General features: G+C 45.0%; 1 protein-coding gene across 1 annotated transcript in view; it reads left to right on the forward strand.

Moving 5' to 3' along the window:
• The first annotated feature begins 1119 nt into the window (after window positions 1–1119).
• Window positions 1120–21935, forward strand: part of LOC115124098 (rho GTPase-activating protein 26-like) — a 244439-nt gene continuing 223623 nt past the window's right edge. The window contains 1 exon segment of the mRNA XM_065023899.1: window positions 1120–1735. Coding sequence (XP_064879971.1) covers window positions 1582–1735 — 154 coding nt within the window. The 5' untranslated portion in view covers window positions 1120–1581.

Raw genomic sequence — 21935 nt, forward strand, 5'->3', positions numbered from 1 at the left:
GACTGAGCGGTGGTAGGCAGCTGCAGGCTCATAAGCATTCATTCAAACAGCAACTTCCCTGTGTTTGCCAGCAGCTCTTCACAATGCTTGAAGCACCGCGCTGTTTATGACTTCAAGCCTATCAACTCCCGAGATTAGGCTGGAAATACTATAGTGCCTATAAGAACATCCAATAGTCAAAGGTATATGAAATACAAATGTTATAGCGAGAAATAGTCCTATAATAGTACTTCTTAACTGGGAATATTGAAGACTCATGTTAAAAGGAACCACCGGCTTTCATATGTTCTCATGTTCTGAGCAAGGAACTGAAACGTTAGCTTTCTTACATAGCACATATTGCACTTTTACTTTCTTCTCCAACACTGTGTTTTTTCATTATTTAAACCAAATTGAACATGTTTCATTATTTATTTGAGACTAAATAGATTTTCATGTATTATTATATTAAGTTAAAATAAACATTTTCATTCAAGTATTGTTGTAATTGTCATTATTGTCATTATATATATAAAAATCGTCTGATTAATTGGTATCGGCTTTTTTTTATCCTAAAATAATCGGTATCGGCGTTGAAAAATCATAATCGGTCAATCTCTAACACACACACACACACACACACACACACACACACACACACACACACACACACACACTTTCTCTCTTTCTCTCTCTCTACAGTGCAATACTTATAAGGGGGTTATAAGTAGTTTCTAAAATATTTATTCGTTTATAGCTAGTTTAAAGCTGTCATAAACATTCACATTGTTTGAAATTATGGATAACATTTTCATTTGCAACTATGTAGAGTACATAAAGGCTTGTGATGTGTGTAATTACCTAGCAATTGCTCTCAGAATGAACAACATTTAAAGAATTAACAGCAATTTGTCGCTTTGCTTATCCTAGCCTTAGCAGGTTGATGTTAAAATAAATAAAATAAAAAACGAAATTCGCCGCTCTTTAAAGTGACATCACTGCGTTTTTGATCAACCAACCCTTCCTTTATGAAACCATCTCCCGCAACCATACTGCGCCGTCTCTTCTCTGACCGTTTTGGAACCGAGCAATGCTATTGGTCCAGAGCTGTATCCATCATAGGATTATCTGTTTCGGGGTAGGTTGATCGGATGGAACGAACACCAACGCTTGAGAGAAAGCTCTGCATTTAAAACGCCCAGAGAAGAATCAGCAACTACCGTACCTCGTTTTTTCTTTCATCTTCCTCCTATTTTCCTGACCAGTACAGCGTTGTCATGAGGAATGCACAGGTTGCCTGGGATCGTTGACTGCCAATAAGTGAATATTCTTTCAGCGCTTCCCTCCAATATAAGCACAGTTTTTTCGCGTGCGATTTTTTTGGGGGATACCGTTTGGATCCTAGGCTAAAATAAATCAGATCCACGTTTGCCCGCCTGCATGTTGTCAGCAAGATTATTGCGTTGGCTATGTAGTGTAATGTAGACCGGTATCTGCATAGTGTTAATCTCTGTGTTCTGCTACCTTCTTAAGTGGATTGCACATCACCAGTCAACGATTTCTTCCTCCTCCGACCTCGGGTGCTGTGGACTTGGAGGAAACATGGGACTGCCTGCTCTGGAGTTTAGTGATTGCTATCTGGACAGTCCACAGTTCCGAGACAGATTAAAGTCTCACGAACTGGAACTGGACAAGACCAACAAATTCATCAAAGAACTAATCAAAGATGGGAAGGCGCTCATCCAAGCGTTGAAAAGTAAGATAATCCATTTGCAATATTGTATTGTGATGATGACTGCTCTTCTGTGCCCAGCAAAATTCTCAAACAACAATGAATGAAGACATTGCCCTATCATAGAGCCCTATGTGATAGATTTCTAATCTTCTTAAAGATAATTTTAGATTTAAAGTAGCCTATATTGTGTATATATAAAGTATGTATGGTAACGTATAACATTTCCATAATTGCCTGATCTGTTCATGCATAATTAGTTGGTTAGGACTTAGCCTAGTCATTGAACATCATCAGTGACAGTTCAGATAGAGGGCAGTAGAACTCTTGACAGGTGCTTGCTGGTTGAACATGGAATTTGGAACAATGTATCATTAATCCTCAAGCTAAAGTCCATGTTCACCAATCACCAGGCAGTAAGTGTGAAGTTCAAGAGCTAGTGTTTACATTTAGCCACAGTTGTCTCATAGGGTGACACTGTTACTACACTACTATACACATCCGGGAAGTTTCCGCTCCACTTTAACTCATGAAAGATGTTCAAAACAGGCCAGTAAACAGATAGTCCATGCTGTTCTACACAGAGCCCAGTCAGCTGCCATTAACGGTCTGGATCATTCTGCTTTTGTCTGTCAGGGACATCTAGACATCAAACTGAATGACCCGTAGTGACCGACAGTCCCAGGTCAAAGGAGAACTGGGGTTAGAGATAGTCAGCTGTTGTAGGTACAGTTGGCTGTGTAGCTGCTGAATCACAGGCAATATGCCATGTGTTTTAATTATATGTTACATGTGTATTACCCTGTGTGTCTCAGTTGGTAGAGCTTGGCGTTATGTGTTTGACTCCCATGGGGGACCAGTACAAATACAATATGAAAATGTAGGAACTCACTACTGTAAGTCGCTCTGGACAAGACCGCACCACTTTTCACATTATTTCAAAGCTTTCCACTTTTGTGCGAATTAAATCCAGAATGAACCTTCTGGGCAAGTCCCTCTGCTTTGTCCTTGTTCTGGTTGCTGGTGGCACAACAACAAGTACATGTTTGTAACCTCTCACTACAGAGAGAAAGTAAACCTTACACTACAGCAGAGGCTTTAGGCTATTCTTCAACCCCACTTTACACGTCTGTTGGTGTTGCATTTACTGCTTCCCCATCCTGTTGGCTGGAGTGTGGTTCCTGTGGCCAATCCTACAGTCAGTCACAGACTTCACACAGCACCAACACTAGCAGTAGTCAACAGCCTGCCAGCCAGTCAGCCAGGCAGTCAGCCAGGCAGCTCCCCGGAGCAAGATGGATGTTCCATACGCAAAGGGCAAGCTGTCATTAGGGATCCAGATTAAACGTTTTACCTCCGCCCTCAAACATGAAATTATTTTAATCACTCAAATTAACCAACATTTGGGTTTACTGGCGCTGTTCTGCGGATGCGGGTGCTGCATATTTTGATATCTTAATTGACATTAAAGGTTGCCACCAGTATCCCAGAGATAAAATTGAGGACCAGGTTTGTGTGAAAGGAGCTGTTCTTTAGTTTACCTCATGCGATTGGTCCACCTTCTACTGTACAACACAAACACATAAGATGATGCAAATCATAGTCTAAACTACAACATATGCAAACATATTTTTTAATATACAAAAACTGACAATAAAAGTAAAAAGACACAGCATGCATAATCTTGAATACAAGGTGGGTGGGTGTCATTTCAATCATAGAAATATAATTCATAGAATAGACCTATCCCTTCACACCACTGTAATTTAGCTTGTACATAATTTACATTTTAACTTTCAATTACTTCCACTCACCGTCAATGTCAACTTAAATGCGAATGTATTTTCTAGTATCTATATTTATATTCTTTCAATAGGTTTCCTATGGAATATTGACAGTATAATTTAGAACAACAGATGTTCCCATTCAAGTCAACATTCTCTGATGTGTGGACCTCCAACCATCTTTGTGGTACCATTTCAAAAGTTACAATTTCTATTTTATTCCCATTTTAGTACATTTATCACCCACCCTGTATTCAAGAGTATGCTGTGTATCAACCGGTGGTGGACACAACACAAACACCTCAGATGATATGACATATGGTCTAAACTACATTATAAACTGGGTGTTTCGAGCCCTGAATGCGGATTTCCTGACAGCCGTGGTATATCAGACCGTATACCACGGGTATGACAAAACATGCATTTTTACTACTCTAATTACGTTGGTAACCAGTTTATAATAGCAATAAGCCACTTTGGGGGTTTGTGGTATATGGCCAATATACCACGGCTAAGGACTGTGTCCAGGCACTCCGCTTTGCGTTGTGCATAAGAACAGCCCTTAGCCATGGTATATTGGCCATATACCACAATACCTCCTCGGGCCTTATTGCTTAAACATATGCAAAAAAAAAATGAGTTTACCCGTTTTTAGATAATTGACATCAAAGGTAAAAACATGACATGATTTTTATAAAAAATATATTTTTAAAGAAAATATAAAATAGTTTGACCATTTGAAGCTTTTAAATTACATCAAACTGAACCGTTTAGATTTCCCAGTGAGGAAGACATGGCTGTCTCAATGTATGAGAGCGGCGATGGCAGGAGCGAGAATTACTACTGACCTGACACACCCACTCAACCAGGAGTACCAAATCAAAATCAAATTTATTTATATTCGTACGTCAGCTGATATCTCAAAGTGCTGTACAGAAACCCAGCCTAAAACCCCAAACAGCAAGCAATGCAGGTGTAGAAGCACGGTGGCCAGGAAAAACTCACTAGAAAGGCTAAAACCTAGGAAGAAACCTAGAGAGGAACCAGGCTTTGAGGGGTGGCCTCTTCTGGCTGTGCTGGGTGGAGATTATAACAGAACATGGCCAAGATGTTCAAATGTTCATAAATGACCAGCATGGTCAAATAATAATAATCACAGGCAGAACAGTTGAAACTGGAGCAGCAGCACGGCCAGGTGGACTGGGAACATCAAGGAGTCATCATGCCAGGTAGTCCTGAGGCATGGTCCTAGGGCTCAGGTCCTCCGAGAGAAAGAGAGAATTAGAGAGAGCATACTTAAATTCACACAGGACACCGGATAAGACAGGAGAAGTACTCCAGATATAACAAACTGACCCTAGCCCCCCGACACATAAACTACTGCAGCATAAATACTGGAAGCTGAGACAGGAGGGGCCAGGAGACACTGTGGCCCCATCCGATGATACCCCCGGACAGGGCCAAACAGGAAGGATATAACCCCACCCACTTTGCCAAAGCACAGCCCCCACACCACTAGAGGGATATCTTCAACCACCAACTTACCATCCCGAGACAAGGCCGAGTATAGCCCACAAAGATCTCTGCCACTGCACAACCCAAGGTGGGGCGCCAACCCAGACAGGAAGTTCACGTCAGTGACTCAACCCACTCAAGTGACGCACCCCTCCTAGGGACGGCATGAAAGAGCACCAGTAAGCCAGTGACTCAGCCCCTGTAAAAGGGTTAGAGGCAGAGAATCCCAGTGGAAAGAGGGAAACCGGCCAGGCAGGGACAGCAAGGGCAGTTCGTTGCTCCAGAGCCTCCCGTTCACCTTCACACTCCTGGGCCAGACTACACTCAATCATATGATCCACTGAAGAGATGAGTCTTCAGTAAAGACTTAAAGGTTGAGACCGAGTTTGTGTCGCTCACATGGGTAGGCAGACCATTCCATAAAAATGGAGCTCTATAGGAGAAATTCCTGCCTCCAGCTGTTTGCTTACAAATTCTAGGGACAATTAGGAGACCTGCGTCTTGTGACCGTAGCGTACGTATAGGTATGTATGGCAGGTATGTAGGTATGTATGGCAGGTATGTATGGCAGGACCAAATCAGAGAGATAGGTAAGAGCAAGCCCATGTAATGCTTTGTAGGTTAGCAGTAAAATGTTGAAATCAGCCCTTGCCTTGACAGGAAGCCAGTGTAGGGAGGTTAGCACTAGAGTAATATGATCAAATGTTTTGGTTCTAGTCAGGATTCTAGCAGCCGTATTTAGCACTAACTGAAGTTTATTTAGTACTTTATCCAGATAGCCGGAAAGTAGAGCATTGCAGTAGTCTAACCTAGAAGTAACAAAAGCATGGATGAATTTTCCTGCATTATTTTTGGACAGAAAATGTCTGATTTGTGCAATGTTACGTAGATGGAAAAAAGCTGTCCTTGAAACAGTCTTGATATGTTCGTCAAAAGAGAGATCAGGGTCCAGAGTAACGCCTAGGTCCTTCACAGTTTTATTTGAGACGACTGTACAACCATTAAGATTAATTGTCAGATTCAACAGAAGATCTCTTTGTTTCTTGGGACCTAGAACAAGCATCTCTGTTTTGTCCGAGTTTAAAAGTAGAACATTTGCAGCCATCCACTTCCTTATGTCTGAAACACAGGCTTCTAGCAAGGGCAATTTTGGGGCTTCACCATGTTTCTTTGAAATGTACAGCTGTGTGTCATCCGCTTAGCAGTGAAAGTTAACATTATGTTTTCGAATGACATCCCCAAGAGGTAAAATATATAGTGGTCCTAAAACGGAACCTTGAGGAACACCGAAATTTACAGTTGATTTGTCAGAGGACAAACCATTCACAGAGACAAACTGATATCTTTCCGACAGATAAGATCTAAACCAGGCCAGAACTTGTCGACCAATTTGGGTTTGCAATCTCTCCAAAAGAATGTGGTGATCGATGGTATCAAAAGCAGCACTAAGGTCTAGGAGCACGAGGACAGATGCAAAGCCTCGGTCTGATGCCATTAAAAGGTAATTTACCACCTTCACAAGTGCAGTCTCAGTGCTATGATGGGGTCTAAAACCAGACTGAAGCATTTCGTATACATTGTTTGTCTTCAGGAAGACAGTGAGTTGCTGTGCAACAGCCTTTTCTAACATTTTTGAGAGGAATGGAAGATTCAATATAGGCCGATAGTTTTTATATTTTCTGGTTCAAGGTTTGGCTTTTTCAAGAGAGGCTTTATTACTGCCACTTTTAGTGAGTTTGACATTTAACATTTAACATTTAAGTCATTTAGCAGACGCTCTTATCCAGAGCGACTTACAAATTGGTGCATTCACCTTATGACATCCAGTGGAGCAGCCACTTTACAATAGTGCATCTAAATATTTTAAGGGGGGTGAGAAGGATTACTTTATCCTATCCTAGGTATTCCTTAAAGAGGTGGGGTTTCAGGTGTCTCCGGAAGGTGGTGATTGACTCCGCTGTCCTGGCGTCGTGAGGGAGTTTGTTCCACCATTGGGGGGCCAGAGCAGCGAACAGTTTTGACTGGGCTGAGCGGGAACTGTACTTCCTCAGTGGTAGGGAGGCGAGCAGGCCAGAGGTGGATGAACGCAGTGCCCTTGTTTGGGTGTAGGGCCTGATCAGAGCCTGGAGGTACTGAGGTGCCATTCCCCTCACAGCTCCGTAGGCAAGCACCATGGTCTTGTAGCGGATGCGAGCTTCAACTGGAAGCCAGTGGAGAGAGCGGAGGAGCGGGGTGACGTGAGAGAACTTGGGAAGGTTGAACACCAGACGGGCTGCGGCGTTCTGGATGAGTTGTAGGGGTTTAATGGCACAGGCAGGGAGCCCAGCCAACAGCGAGTTGCAGTAATCCAGACGGGAGATGACAAGTGCCTGGATTAGGACCTGCGCCGCTTCCTGTGTGAGGCAGGGTCGTACTCTGCGGATGTTGTAGAGCATGAACCTACAGGAACGGGCCACCGCCTTGATGTTAGTTGAGAACGACAGGGTGTTGTCCAGGATCACGCCAAGGTTCTTAGCGCTCTGGGAGGAGGACACAGTGGAGTTGTCAACCGTGATGGCGAGATCATGGAACGGGCAGTCCTTCCCCGGGAGGAAGAGCAGCTCCGTCTTGCCGAGGTTCAGCTTGAGGTGGTGATCCGTCATCCACACTGATATGTTTGCCAGACATGCAGAGATGCGATTCGCCACCTGGTCATCAGAAGGGGGAAAGGAGAAGATTAATTGTGTGTCGTCTGCATAGCAATGATAGGAGAGACCATGTGAGGTTATGACAGAGCCAAGTGACTTGGTGTATAGCGAGAATAGGAGAGGGCCTAGAACAGAGCCCTGGGGGACACCAGTGGTGAGAGCACGTGGAGTTTGGTACACATCCGGTGGATAGAGAGCCGTTTATTATGTTCAACATTGGAGGGCCAAGCACAGGAAGCAGCTCTTTCAGTAGTTTAGTTGGATTAGGGTCCAGTATGCAGCTTGAAGGTTTAGAGGCCATTATTATTTTCATCATTGTGTCAAGAGATATAGTACTAAAACACTTGACTGTCTATCTTGATCCTAGGTCCTGGCAGAGTTGTGCAGACTCAGGACAACTGAGCTTTGAAGGAATACGCAGGTTTAAAGAGGAGTCCGTAATTTGCTTTCTAAGAATCATGATATTTTCCTCAAAGAAGTTCATGAATTTATTACTCGCTTTTGAGACAGTATCAAAAATAAATTTAGGATTGTTCTTATTTCTCCTCAATTAAGTTGGAAAAATAGGAGCTCCTACCATCAGGCGATACAGAGTCCATCTTTACAAAACCTTCAGAGCCCAGAAATCATTCATCCACACCCGTATACGTCAATTTAATAAATAACTGCTCAACCCCCTCTCTCCAGAATTTACTAACTGAATTATGGACTGTGAACTGTGTTGTCTGCTGTAGTTATTGCTTGTGATTTATGTATTTATGCACTTATGTGGAGATGCTGTGCTGTGGTCTGTTGAGACGCAAGACACATTTCCTGAAAGGGACACAATAAATAATAATAATTATTATTGGTGTGGTGTGCAAAACTTTGAACATCACCTGAATGTTTTGTCATTCAGGTCCAACAAGTCACTTTCTGACACTTCTACCATGGACAAATATGTATGACAAGTTTTGTTTGTATCTAAAGGGGTGCGCTCAAAAACCATTTGAAATCAAATGGAACGACCCCACTACTGACCCAGGGAGTCTCCGCCAGGTAGCCTAGTGGTTAGACCGTTGGGCCAGTAACCCAAAGGTTACTGGATCGAATCCCCGAGCTGACAAGGTCAAAATCTGTCATTCTGCCCCTGAGCAAAGCAGTTAACCCACTGTTCCCTGGGCGCCGAAGCTGTGTATGACAATTATGGCATCCCCCCGCACCTGGGTTAAATGCGGAAGACACATTTCAGTTGAAGGCATTCAGTTGTACAACTGACTAGGTATCCCCTGTGTGTGTGTGCCTTTCACAACAAAGACTCCCTAAAGAAAAACCCAAGCCACATTATTCCAGTCTGCCTTCGGGGGGGAGAGAGAGAGGGGGGGAGAGTTGCGGGTGCCATTGCGTCTAGGGACATTCTGCTGAATGCATCAGATGGGAACAAAGGGAAATAAATGTGTGTGTGGAAGGGGGTCGGTGGGGGTTTGCGTCGGCGGTATTCCACAAGCAGTGACGTAGAGGAAGGGAAATTAGGGCACCAATCATGCAGCTCTGTCAGGGGATGGTCCTGACCTACAGTGGTAGAGCTGAACTTCATCAATTACGCTCAGATGGTCCAATCATGTGTTCGGGTTATTTTGCCTCTAATACTACCAAGACGAGTTAACACAATCCAGTTGGACACAGAGCTGGTAAATATTTGAGCTTTAGAAGCCTTATTCAGTTACATGCTTCATAATTGCATAGTCACTTAGCCACTCAGCATTTTGTGTTCAGGCTTTTTCCTTTGTGTTTCTACTTACAAGGATGTGGATCTTGTTTCCCTGGTATGCACCGGTCTAATTTTAATGCTCTCTATAGGCTATAAACATGCACATGTTGGTTAACTGTGCCATTTAAATACATCGTTTGTTCCACCACATTCTACTTCCTGTTAGTTTTTCTCCAGTGTGATTGAAATTCTAAATCATGAGTCTGCCCTGTTTTTACAACATGACTTCACAATCAGAACGATTGGGAACTATTACACGCTAGAGAAGGTTTTTACCCTGCACACTAGCCTGCCTGTCATCCATTCAGGTGAACTTCCAATCAGAACGATCGGGAACTATTACACGCTAGAGAAGGTTTTTACCCTGCCCCCTAGCCTGCCTGTCATCCATTCAGGTGAACTTCCTCCAAGCTGCCTTCACAATCAGAACGATTGGGAACTATTACACGCTAGAGAAGGTTTTTACCCTGCACACTAGCCTGCCTGTCATCCATTCAGGTGAACTTCCAATCAGAACGATTGGGAACTATTACACGCTAGAGAAGGTTTTTACCCTGCACACTAGCCTGCCTGTCATCCATTCAGGTGAACTTCCAATCAGAACGATCGGGAACTATTACACGCTAGAGAAGGTTTTTACCCTGCACACTAGCCTGCCTGTCATCCATTCAGGTGAACTTCCAATCAGAACGATTGGGAACTATTACACGCTAGAGAAGGTTTTTACCCTGCACACTAGCCTGCCTGTCATCCATTCAGGTGAACTTCCAATCAGAACGATTGGGAACTATTACACGCTAGAGAAGGTTTTTACCCTGCACACTAGCCTGCCTGTCATCCATTCAGGTGAACTTCCAATCAGAACGATTGGGAACTATTACACGCTAGAGAAGGTTTTTACCCTGCACACTAGCCTGCCTGTCATCCATTCAGGTGAACTTCCAATCAGAACGATTGGGAACTATTACACGCTAGAGAAGGTTTTTACCCTGCACACTAGCCTGCCTGTCATCCATTCAGGTGAACTTCCAATCAGAACGATTGGGAACTATTACACGCTAGAGAAGGTTTTTACCCTGCACACTAGCCTGCCTGTCATCCATTCAGGTGAACTTCCAATCAGAACGATTGGGAACTATTACACGCTAGAGAAGGTTTTTACCCTGCACACTAGCCTGCCTGTCATCCATTCAGGTGAACTTCCAATCAGAACGATTGGGAACTATTACACGCTAGAGAAGGTTTTTACCCTGCACACTAGCCTGCCTGTCATCCATTCAGGTGAACTTCCAATCAGAACGATTGGGAACTATTACATGCTAGAGAAGGTTTTTACCCTGCACACTAGCCTGCATGTCATCCATTCAGGTGAACTTCCTCCAAGCTGCCTTCACATACATGTTGTGAGTGAAACATAGCTGGCCTCTCACTCTGTCTGTGCAGGAGAGCACCAGTGCTGGAGGCACTGAAGATGGCCCAATGATAATGTCAGTAGGGGATACAGTTAAAGAGAACATTTTAAATAGCAGTGGAAAGGCAGAGAAAAAGGGAATAGAAAATAATAGATCAGCTCTGTTTGGTTCATTTTAGAGACATTCCCTTTCCATCTGGTGAAAGTATGCACAGAGGCAACGGTTTCTGAACAGGTCTCCACTCTGGCCTCCTAATCGTGAAAGAGGAAGTGAGATTCACACATACGGTATGTGGAGTTTATTTTTAGGATGTCAACTTTTGAATTAGGCCATTTCTAATGAAAATAAGCCTATTTCTTCTTAATGACAGAAATAATGTCTGAGAGATATTCGGCCCATGCCTCCCCCCTTTTTGTTAAATGCAGAGCTGTATGAAAAGATTTGGCATGGGTCCTCTGATCCTTAAAATGTTCTATAGCTGCACCATCGAGAGTATCCTGACTGGTTGCATCACCGCCTGGTATGGCAACTGCTCGGCATTCGACCGCAGACGCTACAATGGGTAGTGTGTATGGCCCAGTACATCACTGGGGCCAAGCTTCCTACCATAGCAGGCGGTGTCAATTTTTTTTTGCGAAAGACTCCAGCCACCCTAGTCATAGACTGTTCTCTCTGCTACCACACGGCAAGCTGTACCAGAGCGCCAAGTCTAGGTCCAAAAGGCTCCTTAACAGCTTCTACCCCCAAGCCATAAGACTCCTGAACAGGTAAACAAATGGCTACCCAGACTATTTGTACCCCCCCCCCCTTTTTATGCTGCTGAACCTCACTGTTTATTATCTATGCATAGTCGCTTTACCCCTACCTACATGTATATATTACCTCAATTACCTCCACTAACCTATACCTCCGCATATTGACTCAGTACCGGTACCCCCTGTTACGGCTCTCGTTGGAATGAGTGGACCAAAGCGCAACGTGGAAAGTGTTCATGATTTTATTTATCAAAGAAACAAGTCCAGGTTGGACTTGGCTTCTCTGCTGTTGCTGTACTTTATGCTTTGTTACACATTGATTGCATCTGTGAGTTGACTTCCATCATTATCTTGCTGTGGCAGTATCATTAAAAGACAGTGGCCATAGAACAGTGCAGGCCAGGAACAGGAAAGGCCTGTTTGCAATCTCCTGGAGGTTATCTGACTGCTACTATGTCGTCCTAAAGAAGGAACAAGGTGGAAATCCTAAACAGAGCTATAGGGCCCTAAAGTAAAAGCAAATCTTGGTCATTGATTGAGATACAGCCTTTAATGGGCCTATATGAATTCCAGCTACGTTTGAAGCACAAGTTGTGCCCTAGAAACAAACATGTAACACTGTAAATACATCTGTTTATTACAAAAACTAAATTGTTGATACAAACATTGAAATGATTGAAATTACATTTGTAGAATATTAGGTTTCTACATTGAGTAAAAACACTGTTTTCTATTGAGATGCATGACATTGAAAATTGTACGCTGTCTCTTTAAGAATGTCAAGTTTGTTCGTCAAGACATGCAACTCAGTTATTCATTCAGCGCTATTATCATTGATCTACTGATGCAGCTGTCCCTTCTTTTTCCAGATACATTTTAAAGTGAAAAACAAAACAAATCTAAGACCTACCACCTGGATTCGGTCCTAGCAAAATTTGAAATTGTGATAAAAAAAAAAAAACATTGGATAAAAGTAGAAACTCAGAGCTAGAAAGTGGTATATCATACACTGTAAGCCCACTTTTGAGAAAATGGCCCGTGAATGTTTTGGTACACCTATTGGAAAGCTCTTCTTTGTCTACGCCCATTCAGCATCATTCACACCCTCTTAAGACTTAGCCCCACCCATCTCTTTAAGGATTCACATGTGAGGCCATGTGCTAAACAGAGTGAGTAGTTTAGTAAACAATCAAAGATTTCAAGACTAAAAGTGGTAAAAGTAGTAGCCTACAATAAGGAAAATCTCCAGGTAAAAATGCACTTTATCTAGTCCTTGGCCCATATTCTAATCTAACTTTAGTGCAGGTCATGATGTTCTTCACATTATCGTCTGTAGTAAACAAACACTATATCAAATAAAATCTAAGTTTATTTGTCACATGCACAGGATACAGAAGGTGTAAACAGTACACTGAAATGGTTATTTGCATAGTAGCAATATCAAAAACAGAAAGTGTCCCGATAAAAATATTGTATAAATATTTTATAATTATTAGATGACCACCCCCCAGCCACATCTAGCTAAGTGGATGGGTCACTATTGTCTGAATATGTACACATGTTCATGAAATACAATAGATGGCCGTAATCACCCCCAGACACACCTGGCTAACTTGATGGGTCATGTAATCATCTGGCGAAGTGGAGTCTTTTGTTTAGACATGTAGCTTGCTAGTTAGCTAAACAATTAACCTGCGTAATCCCAACTCAATCTACTACCAATACAAACATTGTCATAGCTGTAGTATGAATCTGCAGATAGCTAAAGCTAACAAACTAGGTTCAATGTTAGCTAACTAACATTAGGCTTTAACTAGCAATGCAAATGGATTTTCTGATTTAGAATTATATTGCTACAAAGATCATACATGTAATGTTACTTGGTGAGCCCGCAAGCTAATGTTCGCTATTTAGCTAACAGTACTCTTTGACTTGCAAACAACTTTCTGACAGAATTAGAAACTTATAATACCTGGAAATGTACGCTACCGTTCAAAAGTTTCGGGTCACTTAGAAATGTCCTTGTTTTTTAAAGAAAAGGGATTTTTTTTGTCCATTAAAATAACATAAAATTGATCAGAAATGCAGTGTTGACATTGTTAATGTTGTAAATGACTATTGTAGCTGGAAACGGCAGATTCTTAATAGAATATCTACATAGGCGTACAGAGGCCCATTATTAGCAACCATCACTCCTGTGTTCCAATGGCACATTGTGTTAGCTAATCCAAGTTTATAATTTAAAAGGCTAATTGATCATTAGAAAACCCTTTTGAAATGATGTTAGCATAGCTGAAAACTGTTGTTCTGATTAAAGAAGCAATTCAACTGGCCTTCTTTAGACTAGTTGAGTATCTGGAGCATCAGCATTTGTGGGTTCGATTACAGCCTCAAAATGGCCAGAAACAAAGACCTTTCTTCTGACACTCGTCAGTCTATTCTTGTTCTGAGAAATGAAGGCTCCCTTCACAGAACAGCGCAAACTGTCTCTAACCAGAATAGAAAGAGGAGTGGGTGGCCCCAGTGCACAACTGAGCAAGAGGACAAGTACATTAGAGTGTCTAGTTTGAGAAACAGACGCCTCACAAGTCCTCAACCGGCAGCTTCATTAAATAGTACCCGCAAAACACCAGTCTCAACATCAACAGTGAAGAGGCGACTCCGGGATGCTGGACTTCTAGGCAGAGTTCCTCTGTCCAGTGTCTGTGTTCTTTTGCTCATCTTAATCTTTTCTTTTTTATTAGCCAGTCTGAGATAAGGCTTTTTCTTTGCAACTCTGCCTAGAAGACCAGCATCCCTGAGTCGCCTCTTCACTGTTGACGTTGAGACTGGTGTTTTCCGACCTCCCGCTGCTGCTGGTCTTCACATATTCTACCATTACGCTCCTGAAGTTGACGGTAATAGGCTACACCAGGGGTCTGCACCCTTTTCCATTAGGAGTGCCAGTTTATTTGACCATTTCTACCGATCTGCATGCCAGTTATGATGTTCGTATGCACATTTTTGTCAAACAGTTTCTTTTCTTTTATAATAAAGTCGTCCTTTCTCAAAATCATTGTCATGTTATCTAAAAGAAAATTATACAAATCTAAAAGTAATTTCTGCCATTGCCAACTATGTAAAAATAGCCCACATAAAGCCAACAAATAAATACATTGCAGCCTGCAGGTAGAAAATATCCTGATAAAAATAAGTCTTTCAACTTAGTCCAGCCTGAAGCTTGCACTTACAAACTTGCAACTTTTAGTCAAATATTTTGGACCCTCAGTTTCTGCAGCCATTGAGTTCCAGACAGACACAGCTGTAGAATGTAGTAGTTGATATCAGTGGCCATATAACTAACATGGGCCATCTAAAACAAGACATTCAGTGTCATTTTGAGTGTATTTTGTGGCACACTAACATCAGTTACTGTAGTAAGTTGTAGTCCTTCTGCTGATTCATTCTCCCGCCATGCTGTCGGTAGACCACCATCATCATCACCTTATAGCCTGTCAGTATGCACCCCTTCACAGGTCTGAGGACAGGTGTTCTTCCCTCCCTCTATCCTCCCAATACAAGGCTGGTGGCATCAGCCTGTGGTCTGTGTGATTCCTCCTCTCCCTCCCTGTGAATGAGGTCATTGTGTGGACAGGCCTTTTCTCCCGTTGCAGTCAGTGAGCTCTGTGTCTGCTCTGCTCCCTCTACTCTGTCTGCTGAAGAGAGGCCTGTGTCTGCTGCTGCTGTCTACTCCATGAGGGTCAGAGAGGGGGCAGAGTGGGATGAGATGGAGAGAGGGGGCAGAGTGGGATGAGATGGAGAGAGGGGGCAGAGTGGGATGAGATGGAGAGAGGGGGCAGAGTGGGATGAGATGGAGAGAGGGGGCATAGTGGGATGAGATGGAGAGAGGGGGCAGAGTGGGATGAGATGGAGAGAGGGGGCAGAGTGGGATGAGATGGAGAGAGGGGGCAGAGTGGGATTAGATGGAGAGAGGGGGCAGAGTGGGATGAGATGGAGAGAGGGGGCAGAGTGGGATGAGATGGAGAGAGGGGGCAGAGTGGGATGAGATGGAGAGAGGGGGCAGAGTGGGATGAGATGGAGAGAGGGGGCAGAGTGGGATGAGATGGAGAGAGGGGCAGAGTGGGATGAGATGCAGAGTGGGATGAGATGGAGAGAGGGGGCAGAGTGGGATGAGATGGAGAGAGGGGCAGAGTGGGATGAGATGGAGAGAGGGGGCAGAGTGGGATGAGATGGAGAGAGGGGGCAGAGTGGGATGAGATGGAGAGAGGGAGCAGAGTGGGATGAGATGGAGAGAGGGGGCAGAGTGGGATGAGATGGAGAGAGGGGGCAGAGTGGGATGAGATGGAGAGAGGGGGCAGAGTGGGATGAGATGGAGAGAGGGAGCAGAGTGGGATGAGATGGAGAGAGGGGGCAGAGTGGGATGAGATGGAGAGAGGGGGCAGAGTGGGATGAGATGGAGAGAGGGGGCAGAGTGGGATGAGATGGAGAGAGGGAGCAGAGAAGATAGAAAGAGGAAGGCAGTGGGACACAAAAGCCAGTGTTCCACTCTACCCAGAGAAAGAGAGAGGGGACAGACCCCAAGGGCTGGTGTCATGGCAGGCCAGCTTCTGGTTCTCTGTCTCTTTGTCTCTGTCTCTCTCTCAATTTAATTCAATTCAATAAAGGGGCTTTATTGGCATGGGAAACATGTGTTAACATTGCCAAAGCAAGTGAGGTAGATAATATACAAAAGTGAAATAAACAAAAATTAACAGTAAACATTACACATACAGAAGTTTCAAAACAATAAAGACATTACAAATGTCATATTACGTATATATACAGTTTTGTAACGATGTACAAATGGTTAAGGGTACACAAGGGAAAATAAACAAGCATAAATATGGGTTGTATTTACAATGGTGTTTGTTCTTCACTGGTTGCCCTTTTCTTGTGGCAACAGGTCACACATCTTGCTGCTGTGATGGCACACTGTGGAATTTCACCCAGTAGATATGGGAGTTTATCAAAATTGGGTTTGTTTTCGAATTCTTTGTGGATCTGTGTAATCTGAGGGAAATATGTATCTCTAATATGGTCATACATTGGACAGGAGGTTAGGAAGCGCAGCTCAGTTTCCACCTCATTTTGTGGGCAGTGAGCACATAGCCTGTCTTCTCTTGAGAGCCATGTCTGCCTACGGCAGCCTTTCTCAATAGCAAGGCTATGCTCACTGAGTCTGTACATAGTCAAAGCTTTCCTTAAGTTTGGGTCAGTCACAGTGGTCAGGTATTCTGCCACTGTGTACTCTCTGTTTAGGGCCAAATAGCATTCTAGTTTGCTCTGTTTTTTTGTTAATTATTTCCAATGTGTCAAGCAATTATCTTTTAGTTTTCTCATGATTTGGTTGGGTCTAATTGTGCTGCTGTCCTGGGGCTCTGTGGGGTGTGTTTGTGAACAGGGCCCCAGGACCAGCTTGTTAGGGGACTCATCTCCAGGTTCATCTCTCTGTAGGTGATGGCTTTGTTAAGGAAGGTTTGGGAATTGCTTCCTTTTAGGTGGTTGTGGAATTTAACGGCTCTTTTCTGGATCTCTTGCTCTCACTCTCACTCTCTCTCGCTCTCTCTCTCATTCTCTTTTCCCTTGTTCTGTTTCCCTCCCCTCTTTTTCTGTCTCTAGTTTTGCGTTCCAAGTCTCGAACGTGAGGAATCCTGGAAGTCCAGTTTCCCCTTTTTCTAGATCCTGCATCAGAAACGTTACTGTCTTTTCATGAGAGTCAGTGTCCATACATACATACATACATATGTAACGGATGTGAAACGGCTAGCTTAGTTAGCGGTGCCCGCTAAATAGCGTTTCAATCGGCAAGTAGTAGTTCCCCTTGCTCTGCAAGGGCCGCAGATTTTGTGGAGCGATGGGTAACGATGCTTCGTGGGTGTCAGTTGTTGATGTGTGCAGAGGGTCCCTGGTTCGCGCCCGGGTATGGGCGAGGGGACGGTCTAAAGTTATACTGTTACACATACATACATTAATAAGTGTTATCCAGGGCAAGCCTTTTAATGTTTTCTAGAATGTGTGTGGCACAAGGCATGAGCAGCGCTGTGGTAATATGGAGCCAGACGTTCCTTCTCCCCTGTGCACTCTCACTCCCTCCCCCTGCTAACAATATGGAGTGCATTCTTCCCTGAGCAGAGAATTCTGCAGGCTCACGCCACGGTTTGGTTTACACTCCACTAATAAATAACTCTTACTGCCTTATGACAGTCCCTCTATACCTCTTTGGTTTAATGTAGTAACTAGGGAATACAAACGGTGTGTTGGGAAAGAAAGCACACAGTTTGGTCAGATACACCCAGACCTCTACTGCATATTATAGTGTTATGACCAGTGTGTGGCTGACTGACAGTAAAGTGCCTGAATAGAAAAGTGGATGTGCAGAGAGAGAAGTGGTGGTGATGTTGAATTATTAACCAGGGGCATTGACTGCAGAGTTCCAGCCTCTCTCTCCCTCTGTCCGTGTCTCTTCTCTCCCTCTGTCCGTGTCTCTTCTCTCCCTCTGTCCGTGTCTCTTCTCTCCCTCTGTCCGTGTCTCTTCTCTCCCTCTGTCCGTGTCTCTTCTCCCTCTGTCCGTGTCTCTTCTCTCCCTTTGTCCGTGTCTCTTCTCTCCCTCTGTCCGTGTCTCTTCTCTCCCTCTGTCCGTGTCTCTTCTCTCCCTCTGTCCGTGTCTCTTCTCTCCCTCTGTCCGTGTCTCTTCTTTCACTCTGTCCGTGTCTCTTCTCTCCCTCTGTCCGTGTCTCTTCTCTCCCTCTGTCCGTGTCTCTTCTCTCCCTCTGTCCGTGTCTCTTCTCTCCCTCTGTCCGTGTCTCTTCTTTCACTCTGTCCGTGTCTCTTCTCTCCCTCTGTCCGTGTCTCTTCTTTCACTCTGTCCGTGTCTCTTCTCTCCCTCTGTCCGTGTCTCTTCTTTCACTCTGTCCGTGTCTCTTCTCTCCCTCTGTCCGTGTCTCTTCTCTCCCTCTGTCCGTGTCTCTTCTCTCCCTCTGTCCGTGTCTCTTCTCTCCCTCTGTCCGTGTCTCTTCTCTCCCTCTGTCCGTGTCTCTTCTCTCCCTCTGTCCGTGTCTCTTCTCTCCCTCTGTCCGTGTCTCTTCTCTCCCTCTGTCCGTGTCTCTTCTCTCCCTCTGTCCGTGTCTCTTCTCTCCCTCTGTCCGTGTCTCTTCTCTCCCTCTGTCCGTGTCTCTTCTGTCCGTGTCTCTTCTCTCACTCTGTCAACAGTCTGTCTGAGCCGCTGGTTACTCACATACTGTACAGCACTATGAGCAGCCCAAGACACAGAGAATGGGTTGATGGGTGGGTGACCCCAAAGACACACAGCCACACCCTTAATGAGTGTCGCCACTGGGCACAGACACTGTCTGGAATGATACAGAGAGAAATAGAAATGTTGTCTTTTTGTAGGCACTAACTCCGCCATGGTTCGTTGGACAAAGCCAATGGGGGAAATTAATGGCGTGTTTTGTTGTTGTTGTTGTTGTTGATAAACACCGAAAATAAGGTCTTTGTAATAGGAGATATTATACGTTTTGTTCTATGAGATAATCTTCATCAGAAAACATCACTTTTTGTGAATTCTGAAGCATTTATGTGATTAAGAAAAGCATATAAGGCTTTATAATTCATAAAGGTCATGTTAAATGACCACTATTATCTCAGAACAAAAATGTTTAAGACCTCCTAAACTTTTGTTAAACTCAGACCTTACTTTCAGTGTTTATCCCAAAAGCCTTTTCTTTCCTAATTCATCTTTCCCATCGGAACCAGAGGTAAGTCATTTCAGGTAATTAGGACGACGAGCTGGCGAGCTCTATAGGGACATCTACAGGTATATGGGAAGAGAACATGATATGGGAATACGATAGCCATGATGTCATAACTGTAACTTGACTCCCTCTAGAAGGAGGGTGATATTACCGGCAGGCAGCACATCGCTTATCATGATACACAGTGACATGCTACACTATTTGATGTAACTCCAGCAGTAACAGTGCCTCAGCAGTAACAGTGTCTCAGCAGTAACAGTGCCTCAGCAGTAACAGTGCCTCAGCAGTAACAGTAACAGTGTCTCAGCAGTAACAGTGTCTCAGCAGTAACAGTGTCTCAGCAGTAACAGTGTCTCAGCAGTAACAGTGTCTCAGCAGTAACAGTGTCTCAGCAGTAACAGTGTCTCAGCAGTAACAGTGTCTCAGCAGTAACAGTGCCTCAGCAGTATCAGTGTCTCAGCTCATTATTTTTGTCAGCTACTCCCTGTCAGAGTAACCTATGGAGATGACAAATGGTTACCTACGAACACAGTAATACCTCCCCACTCTTCCACCCCAGAGCTTTTCAACCTACTCTTCTCCACACTATCCCCTACTACCCTAGTCTCTCTCTGCAGTCTTCCACCCTAGTCCCTCTCTGAAGTCTTCCACCCTAGTCCCTCTCTGCAGTCTTCCACCCTAGTCCCCCTCTGCAGTCTTCCACCCTAGTCTCTCTCTGCAGTCTTCCACCCTAGTCCCCCTCTGCAGTCTTCCACCCTAGTCCCCCTCTGCAGTCTTCCACCCTAGTCTCTCTCTGCAGTCTTCCACCCTAGTCTCTCTCTGCAGTCTTCCACCCTAGTCTCTCTCTGCAGTCTTCCACCCTAGTCCCTCTCTGCAGTCTTCCACCCTAGTCTCTCTCTGCAGTCTTCCACCCTAGTCCCTCTCTGCAGTCTTCCACCCTAGTCTCTCTCTGCAGTCTTCCACCCTAGTCTCTCTCTGCAGTCTTCCACCCTAGTCCCTCTCTGCAGTCTTCCACCCTAGTCTCTCTCTGCAGTCTTCCACCTAGTCCCCCTCTGCAGTCTTCCACCCTAGTCTCTCTCTGCAGTCTTCCACCCTAGTCTCGCTCTGCAGTCTTCCACCTAGTCTCTCTGCAGTCTTCCACCCTAGTCCCTCTCTGCAGTCTTCCACCCTAGTCTCTCTCTGCAGTCTTCCACCCTAGTCCCTCTCTGCAGTCTTCCACCCTAGTCCTCTCTGTAGTCTTCCACCCTAGTCTCTCTCTGCAGTCTTCCACCCTAGTCCCTCTCTGCAGTCTTCCACCCTAGTCTCTCTCTGCAGTCTTCCACCCTAGTCCTCTCTGCAGTCTTCCACCCTAGTCTCTCTCTGCAGTCTTCCATCCTAGGCCCTCTCTGCAGTCTTCCACCCTAGTCCCTCTCTGCAGTCTTCCACCCTAGTCTCTCTCTGCAGTCTTCCATCCTAGTCTCTCTCTGCAGTCTTCCACCCTAGTCTCTCTCTGCAGTGTTCCACCCTAGTCTCTCTCTGCAGTCTTCTACCCTAGTCTCTCTCTGCAGTCTTCCACCCTAGTCCCTCTCTGCAGTCTTCCACCCTAGTCCCTCTCTGCCATCTTCCACCCTAGTCTCTCTCTGCAGTCTTCCACCCTAGTCTCTCTCTGCAGTCTTCCACCCTAGTCTCTCTCTGCAGTCTTCCACCCTAGTCTCTCTCTGCAATCTTCCACCTCGAGTCCCTCTCCACCCTAGTCCCTCTCTGCAGTCTTCCACCCTAGTCCCTCTCCACCCTAGTCCCTCTCTGCAGTCTTCCACCTTAGTCCCTCTCCACCCTAGTCTCTCTCTGCAGTCTTCTACCCTAGTCTCTCTCTGCAGTCTTCCACCCTAGTCCCTCTCTGCAGTCTTCCACCCTAGTCCCTCTCTGCCGTCTTCCACCCTAGTCTCTCTCTGCAGTCTTCCACCCTAGTCTCTCTCTGCAGTCTTCCACCCTAGTCCCCCTCTGCAGTCTTCCACCCTAGTCCCCCTCTGCAGTCTTCCACCCTAGTCTCTCTCTGCAGTCTTCCACCCTAGTCTCTCTCTGCAGTCTTCCACCCTAGTCTCTCTCTGCAGTCTTCCACCCTAGTCCCTCTCTGCAGTCTTCCACCCTAGTCTCTCTCTGCAGTCTTCCACCCTAGTCCCTCTCTGCAGTCTTCCACCCTAGTCTCTCTCTGCAGTCTTCCACCTAGTCTCTCTCTGCAGTCTTCCACCCTAGTCCCTCTCTGCAGTCTTCCACCCTAGTCTCTCTCTGCAGTCTTCCACCCTAGTCCCCCTCTGCAGTCTTCCACCCTAGTCTCTCTCTGCAGTCTTCCACCCTAGTCTCTCTCTGCAGTCTTCCACCCTAGTCCCTCTCTGCAGTCTTCCACCCTAGTCTCTCTCTGCAGTCTTCCACCCTAGTCCCTCTCTGCAGTCTTCCACCCTAGTCCCTCTCTGTAGTCTTCCACCCTAGTCTCTCTCTGCAGTCTTCCACCCTAGTCCCTCTCTGCAGTCTTCCACCCTAGTCTCTCTCTG

The sequence above is a fragment of the Oncorhynchus nerka genome, linkage group LG10 (genome assembly GCF_034236695.1).
Source record: "Oncorhynchus nerka isolate Pitt River linkage group LG10, Oner_Uvic_2.0, whole genome shotgun sequence".
NCBI lineage: Eukaryota > Metazoa > Chordata > Actinopteri > Salmoniformes > Salmonidae > Oncorhynchus > Oncorhynchus nerka.